This window comes from Haplochromis burtoni, unplaced genomic scaffold, assembly GCF_018398535.1.
Source record: "Haplochromis burtoni strain Fernald_Lab_line unplaced genomic scaffold, NCSU_Asbu1 Contig_44, whole genome shotgun sequence".
Classification (NCBI taxonomy): Eukaryota; Metazoa; Chordata; class Actinopteri; order Cichliformes; family Cichlidae; genus Haplochromis; species Haplochromis burtoni.
Genome location: NW_024582405.1, coordinates 1,422,224 through 1,430,534, shown reverse-complemented (window position 1 = coordinate 1,430,534; position 8,311 = coordinate 1,422,224). Strand labels below are relative to the sequence as shown.

The following is an 8,311-nucleotide window of genomic DNA, read 5'->3' as shown; positions in this document are numbered from 1 at the left end:
GAAGGGATAGTTCAGTAGGTAGAGTGGTCGCCCCGTGATCGGAAGGTCGGGGGTTCCAATCCACTCAACAGGTACCCCTGAGCAAGGTGCCGTCCCTACACACTGCTCCACGGGCGCCTGCTTAGTGGCTGCCCACTGCTTCTCTGAGTGAATGGGTCAAATGCAGAGAAAAACAAGTAATTTCTCCACGGGGATCAATAAAGTATACATTATTATTATTATTATTTTAAAGTACAATCAAAATGGGCCTGCCAGCACCAGTGTGTGCAAAGAAATTTTATACCTAAAAATCCTGTTGGCAGTTTGAAGTATACCAAATTTAATTAGCATGGATCCACCTCAGAGGCTGTTTGCCTTTCTGAGTTTTCGGGTCATAAGCTGCTACTTTTTCCCCACACTGTGAACACTGCGGCTTATACTGATGTGCGGCTAATGCTAATGCATATTTTTTTTCATGCGGCCAAAAACATTTTGCCTGGTAACAGTAGACCAATCAAAATGATAAGTAGTATATATTACGGTATATATTTTTACCGGTTGTTAAGAGACGTTGTAATGTTGTTTGTGCACTGTTCCGTAAAAAAACACAAGCAACGTATGTGTGTTACTGATACGTACGTATACTTAAAGGTAGCCGTGTTACCGGCGCTGTTCGAGGAAAAAAAGCATTTGCAGTATGTATTTTTGTATGTTACCATAACGTTTATGTTACCTTACGGATTAAATTAAACGTTAAAAATCCTCACGTGTAATATTTCTGTGTAAATATCTCATATTACAAGTGAAACGCATACGGCTTCAAATCCGGTGCGGCGGATTTTGTACAAAGTACAAAATTGATTTTCTTTCTAAAATTAGAGCATGCGGCTTTTAATCAGGTGCGCTCTGTAGTCCGGGAATTACAGTAATTGGCTTCACATTTAACACCGGCTCCTTGATGGAGCCTCTCTTTGTCTGGACCCACACCTGAGTGACTGCTGTTGGATATTAATAAAGTCTCCCAGCTGCCGAACGAAGCCATCATATTAGCTGTTTTACAATTCCTCATCATATTCCCAAACACAACCACAAACATCCTCAAGATTCCACTTCCACCACAGCTTTTCTGAAGAACACCACTTCCTGTGGTGACCAAGCAGTTACTGTGAAGTACTGGACTGGGGCACAGCTATAGTCTTAGAAGCCAAGATTTCAGAACTGTACAAGCTTTCATTTGCTGCGGTATAATTACTATAATGCTAAACACGATAACCGTAAGGAGGATTGGTCTTGTGTGGCTGGTGGGGGTGGCTCAAGGGGAGCTTATGACTGTCTTACATCAGCTCTCATACTTTCAAACTGCGGGCTAAATGTTCTCACAGCAGTTGGCAAGTATGGAAATAAAATAAGAGGTATATTGAGCGTGACCCGTTTCCTCGCCGAGCTGACGGCATGCTGCTGACTGACAAAGGCAAAAGAAATATCCCTGAAGCTGAGATGAAGAAAGAAAGGATGGAAGAGGGAAGCGGAGGAGGCGATGTTGAGTGATGTGATGGATCGAGCTTAATGTTCTCTCTGTATCAGCCGGACTGCAGCAGAGGGCAGAAGTGGACTTACATTAGCTCGGGAAGATAAATGCTGGAATGCGGCTCAGATATTTAAGGGTGGATTTGATGTGTGTTACTTTATCATTCGTGGTCATTTTGAAGCTGCACAGAAGACTGTTTTTATATTTAAAGATGAAATGACCGAGTGCAGTAAAGCAGCCTGTTGGTTTCTAATGTGGAAAACTCTGGACCTTGCTGTATTAAAGAGGACATATTATGTTTACTTTTATTTTCTACAAATATACAGTTACAATGGTGAATGTTTATGTTAAATAAAGCAATTTTTTCATTCTGATCAGAAAACCTTTTACACCGACCATAAATTATCTAAAAAGAACGCAGATTTTCAGAAGGAGGTTTTACTGAATTCCTCTCACCATATGTTGGCCAAAAAGTTCTCTTAGAAATATTAAAAGAACAAACCTGACTTTTATCAGAACGGGGCTCAAGATCTTTCTGGGAAAGTCCAGACCCTAAACAGTCTAACACATGGACGCAGCCACTCTCAATGGCTTCAGACGTCTGTAGTGCAACACAAAGACAAATTCCCAGTGTACAAACCTGTGAATGCTCCTCATCTACTCAGAGAAGTTTGGACTCTTCAGCTGTAAACCCCTGAAACTACTCGGTCACAGCCAACAATGAAGTTCAGGTCAGTTTGAAACCAAAGCTGATGCTTGCCCTTTGGACAAGTCGAAGATGAAATCGCAAAGTAAGAGTTTAGAAGGAGACTTCTTTGGAAGGGTCTAAAAACAGCTGCACTGGAAGCCGTCTGAACTAGCGATGTTCCCGACTAGTCTAAAACTAAGAAACAGATAATCTGTCTAAACAAAGGCATGCTTCAATAAGAGCACAACTCGCCCCAAAGGGCTTTATTAACAATACGGTGAAATCAGCCTGCATTTATGACAACATGGTGATATCTGACCTTTGACATTAAGTGTTTTATTCTTCTCAAGAACATTTGGGGATCCATTAAAATGTAAAATGGTCAGACGAACAATAGTGATGACCGATCGTCTACTAGACGAGCCGTACGCGTCCCTAGTTTTGATGTGCAGAAGAAGATGAGTTTAACCGACAGACAATTTAAATCAGGATTTCATTTTATTTATTTACTCATTCATATTTTTTTAAATGCCAGAACTTTTTGCTCATGTCACGTATGACTGATTTAACTTTACAGGTTTTAAATCCAGCCTCAGATGCTTCAATAGAAGCCTTCAGCCCATCGACTGCAGCTCAGTGTTTGTGCAGCTGTAGCAGAGGGCGAGCGCCTGCCAATCATCTCTTGCGACACCGTCTAGCGGCTGGCGAATCCACGGCCCCCGCGGACACGCACTACTATTAAAGCAGCTATTAATAGCAAATTAACAATCTCAGAAGCCACATTGTGCTCATGTTCTACACGTGTCAGGCTAGAACTGCATCAATTAAGGCCAATTTATGGTCTTTGCATCTGTGTTCAGGACAGCTGTGGACAGCAGGGTGCCACACGCTCCTGCTCATAATGAAATCAGTGCTGTCAAAAGGAGAATCACCTTCTCACTGTTCTTGTATTTATCCCAGTTCTTCAGCATCTTCAGCCATTTGGTGGTCCTCTCCACCTCCGTGTGTTTTTGCTGCAGAAACAAGAATGAAAACATTAATAAGTTTCCCCTGCAGCTGCACTCGGGTCCACTGGGAACCACAGTGAGAAGAGAACAACATGCAGGTCATTATTTTGTATGTTCAAAGGCGTTTGGAGCTGTTCAGATGCTCTAATTAAAGCCTTCTGCAGATGCTGGTTTGTCTTGTTCGACTTTTGCACATTTCATGAACACAAGCATTCGTGAAAGAACCAGTTTTTACATCAAAACAAAGCATATTTATCATTTAAAATCAGAATTTCAGTAAGTTTTGTTCTCACAGCTTTGGGATTAGAAATTGGGCTTTTACTATACCAAATAAGTCACTTGTTTGTTTAAGTGTTTTATTCATTTCATTTTGATAAATTTGTTTTTCTTCAGTATGGCATTTTGAAATTAAAAACTAAATTTTTCCCTGTAGTTGCATAGAAAACTGCTTTCTATTTGACTGTACGTCCAACACCTCAGAGTATCCTTATGTAACAAAGAACATGAGGATACTCTGAGGTGTTGGACGTGACTAGAAAGAGTTTCTATTTTTAGGCAAACACTAAAGGAACAAATATACAGTATATACGATATACTGAAACAGCTGACAGGGACTACATGTTAACTGCGTCTGGTGTGAGCAGAGGAACTGATTTTAAAGAATAAAAAACCCAAGGCTGGTACACTCCTTTGTTTTCTTGAACAACACTGAGGACGAAGGATGAAGATTATTGCTCTGGTTTAGTGGTGTGCTGAGTGGGAATTTTTCAGAGACTGAGGAATCTGTTTGGAAGCTGGCTTTGTTTTAATTGTTGGTAAAATTATGGATGGAGTTTCCTTCCCCTTGAACCTGCAGACAGGTGACATGCTAAAGTAAAAAGCTGAGCATGTGGCCCCTGTAGTGAGGGGCTCTGATTTTTTCTTGCCATGGGTTGGATCCTCTCATCTCAGCCTATTAACATTTCCAGGTTTTTAATTAATAAAGTTCTACCAAAGCTGCTGGCATTGTTAGAAGAAAAGGTGCCCAGTGGCATTACCAACACAGTTTTTATCTCTCCAAACTCGTCATTTTGTTGTACTTCATGCCAAACCAAATCTTCTCCAGTGGGATGTAAACCAGAGTCTACTGGCAGTCAAACCAAAAAGTTCCCTCCAAATTCCCCTCCTAACGCAGACTGTACGTTTCTAAATTCGGCATATTCCTGGAAATTAATTTACTCCTCATTTAAATGTTAGGAAAAAATCTAATATCTAAAAGGCAGAAAAATTGAGTCTAGTCTAATGGCAATACAAACAATGTGTGTTTAGGAGCTGTATGAAAGCACTGATCACGATCTTGGGATTTGAAACTATGGTTAAATGGTTGACTCTGGTTAAATGAATGATGCCGACGGGCAGCTGTAGGTCTTGCAGGCTTGCGTCAACACGCCTGTGCAGAACGCATTTACGCATCGTTCTGCTCAAGCGCTTTTACAGCAGTTCGCTCTGACACAGCAGATGAATGCATGAACCATGCAGCTTGCATTTTGCCTCACTTGTTAACCGGGAGAGGAAGGCCCGGCCGTCTGCCGGGGTCACATCCAAACATCTTTGAACCAACAGGTAACTGCTCATCTGCACTAAGATACAAATAATACGTCGAGTCACTGCGCTAATCTGGGACTCTTGTCTCTTGGGTATCTGCAGGTAGCATTTCATGAATTACACAACACTGTTTGTAATCTCTGAGCAGGGGTGTGAAACAAGGCCCAGGGACCCATGTCAACCAGATGAACACCAACTGGGAGATTCTGGTTGATCAAGCAGCTTTCTCTACACCCAACACCAACTGAGGGAATATCTTTTGGGAGAATAATGTTCATCCGTCAGATCGAATTCAACAGACTTGAGATCATTGCCAAGGTGGCCCGGCACCTTACTAACCCATGTGTAGGCTTCCCATTTTTATTAGGATCGACCCAGATCTTTCTTTTTTTTTTTTAACCTCTGGGGCAGTCACGCAACACTAAGCAAGAACTACAACAAAGGGTTTCCTGTGTCCCGTGCTTCAATCTCAAACCAAACCGGTCTATCTTATGATATTCTCAGGGTTTTAATGCAGGGGAAGTGAAAGCAGGAACATGAAATGTAATTTTCTGATTTGCGTAGCTGAGTAGCTCTTTTTTTTATTATAAAAATGCCCCAAAGCTGCACAGATGGATTTGTTTAAAAACAACGAGAAGCAACACCTCTCACCTTTTCCTCCACCGAGTCGTAGGATGGAAGTTCAGTCTCACTAAAGAAAGGAGAGGAAAGCAGAAGAAATTAGTAAGGAAAACAGCTGGAGGAATGAGATCTTAAGTCTCTTAACCTCCAAGTTTTTAGTTATGAATCATAGTTGATATATTTTCCTTCCAGAAAATACTTTTTTTTAAAGAGTTCATCTCACTCCCTGACTGTTATCAGTAGGAGGGAACATCACATATGTCAGTGGTCGCACAAACAGGAAATAACAGATTGGACATTCCTTAATCTTGTGTCTGTTTATCAGAAGTTAGTCACTGGAGAATAATCTGGTTTCAGCTCCTGTTGAAACCACTCTTACCATGCCTCGACCCCTTGGTCACTTCTGCTCAGAGTCTGGTTTCGAATTATGCAGGAGCTTCCAGTTCAGCCGTATATCTGCTTTACTTTGTGAGGAAAGGATGACACCTCGCCCATCGTTGCCTCAATTTGGTTTACATTGTAAGGTAATGACCCGACAATAATACAGAAAAATCCCCAACAATCACACAATCCCCTATGAGCGTGCAGTTGGCGACAGTGGGAAGGAAAAAATGCATGAACCAATATCTACTAAAACCTTTACTTTTAAACCAGCGTTAACCCAGTATTAATCAGGACAACTATTTATCATTTCTACATGTACAGACTAATAGCCCTGTATGGTGGCTTCCATTCTAACCACGTCTTTTAGAGATCTAACCAATGCAGAACAGTTAGTGGCTGAAAATGTTACAGCTAGCACTGTTAAAGACAAGCTACATAAGATTAAACCTAATGCTATGCTTCTCTAGCCAGTTTACCAGATGCAATTTCCTTGCTGTCTGGACCAGCCGCCAACTATTTTGGTTCTTTCATCAAATATTATCTAACCTTTGAAATCATTTTTAAAAAATCCACAACATTTGCGATATTGTTTATAGGAAAGGCAGTCCACTAAATCACGACCCATAGGTTGTGTAAACAGTTCATTACAGCCCATAGTAACATTTCATCATGACACGGTTCATAGTAGTTATGAACAGAGCAAACGATGAGGTGAGATGAGAAGTCTGACAGGCCAAGGTAGATGGATATGCTGACAAATCACAGACTTAAACAGTCTGCTGTTTGCTTCCTGCTTTAATGCGATAGTTAGCTTTTTTTTTTTTAAACCATGACTACATAACATCTACACATACAGTTCGTGCTTCAGATTGACTCTGAACATGACACCAGCATTTATACTTTACTGAAGTAACCCAACTTTTGGAAAAAGAGCCTTGGGAGATCTAGTCTTGTTCTGGTGGTTCTGCCCACACAGATTCTCTAACCTTAAAACTACTCAGAGGTCACGCTGTTTTCTCCAGCGCCAACTGTCTGCCCAATTCAAAACACTTCATTTTCGTTTTCTCCTGCCCAGTCAGTGACCTTGACCATAGCATACTCCTGTCCCGGTTTTAACCAATCGTATAACCCCGAAGTTTCTTTACTCCAGCACCCTCCTCCTCCTATCTCTCGTTGGATCGTACCACTCTATCCTCACACTGATGCTCTGTGATTGTGGCCAACCAAGCTGTTTCCTGCCTGCATGTGCCAGCCTATATATAAAACACTCTAGCACAGTGGTGTTTAAGAGCCTCACAGCCTCTGACCAGCCCGGCTCAAGCCACAGACACACTCATCTCTCAGCAACACCCGTCTGGACAGCTGCTGCTCGCTTTCTTTCTTCCTTCAGCGTGGTAGACTGGGCTTTGAAGTTTACTAATGTAGTTATTAGGCCTGATTATAGGCTGTATGTGTGCGAGAGCTTACTGGACGAAGCCAAAGCGGTCGACAACTTTGTACAGACGGAAGTTACTGTCCTCCCAGGGGTCCACGGGGGCGTCTTTTCCCTGGAACAAAGAAGAGAGAAAGGGGGAAAAATTCAGATTGGTGAATTTCTAAATTGGCCATCAAAAATCAAGCTGACCTTTGACCTTCTGAGGATGCCCCGTTTCTGAGGATTTTGTGATTCTTTATAGAAAAAACAATAAAGCAGTTAATCTGCAAAGTAACTGGTATCCTAGTTTGTTTGACTGATGCCCGCTGTTCAGTGAAATAAACTGAACACTGGCTTCTGATGGAGCTCCAAATTACATGCCACCCACGTTCTTCAGGGGGAGAGGATAGTGTTTTGATTGGCTGCTAGATTACATGTGGGGGCTTCGACTCTGGTGCCCTTGAGAAAGTGCGTCGGTGTCAGTGTGTGTTTGTGTGTGACCAGCGATTAACAGGTGTGAAATGAACAGCCAGACGTCCACCTGCGTCACCATCTGACTCGAGGCGTCCTAAAAACCACTCGACCGTCAGTGAAATAGGAAACCCAGAGGCAGAGTGTGTGAGGAAGTGTTATAAAGAGAATATCAGAGAGACAATGTGTGAGAAAAATGAGTGATGGAAGCACAAAAAGGTCAGAAAATAAAGGTACAAATGTCCGAAATGTTGGATATTTCGTTGATTTGAGGCGGGATGAAGCAGCCTTTGTTGATCTGCACACAAGCTTCCTTCTTCCGAACCATCTCTTTGAAACTGTTAAAGCTGTTTTACATTCACAGTGAGATAAAGGATTGGCTCAGCCAAATACATCATTCATCTCAGCTTAGCAAATCTTAGAAATGACCTCAAATCCAGGAGAATTACGACCATAAATATTAGGGGTGCAACGATACTCGTATCGATATTGAACCGTTCGATACAGTGCTTTCGGTTCGGTACGCATATGTATCGAACAATACAAAATTTGTAATTTATTTTATCAACTTTCCTTCTGACGATGCTGTCTGTGTTGAGCGCTCAGTGAATCTGCGTTCGACTACTCCGCCTAGG

General features: G+C 41.9%; 1 protein-coding gene across 4 annotated transcripts in view; it reads right to left on the bottom strand.

Moving 5' to 3' along the window:
• usp6nl (USP6 N-terminal like) overlaps window positions 1–8,311 on the bottom strand; it is a 102,524-nt gene that overhangs the window by 18,308 nt on the left and 75,905 nt on the right. For all 4 annotated transcript variants that reach the window (XM_005921029.3, XM_042220152.1, XM_005921027.3 and 1 more), the window contains 3 exons: window positions 7,259–7,338; window positions 5,438–5,477; window positions 3,128–3,208 (listed from right to left, as the gene is read on the bottom strand). In XM_005921029.3, the coding sequence (XP_005921091.1) occupies window positions 3,128–3,208; window positions 5,438–5,477; window positions 7,259–7,338 (201 nt within the window). The remainder of the gene's footprint in view (window positions 1–3,127; window positions 3,209–5,437; window positions 5,478–7,258; window positions 7,339–8,311) is intronic.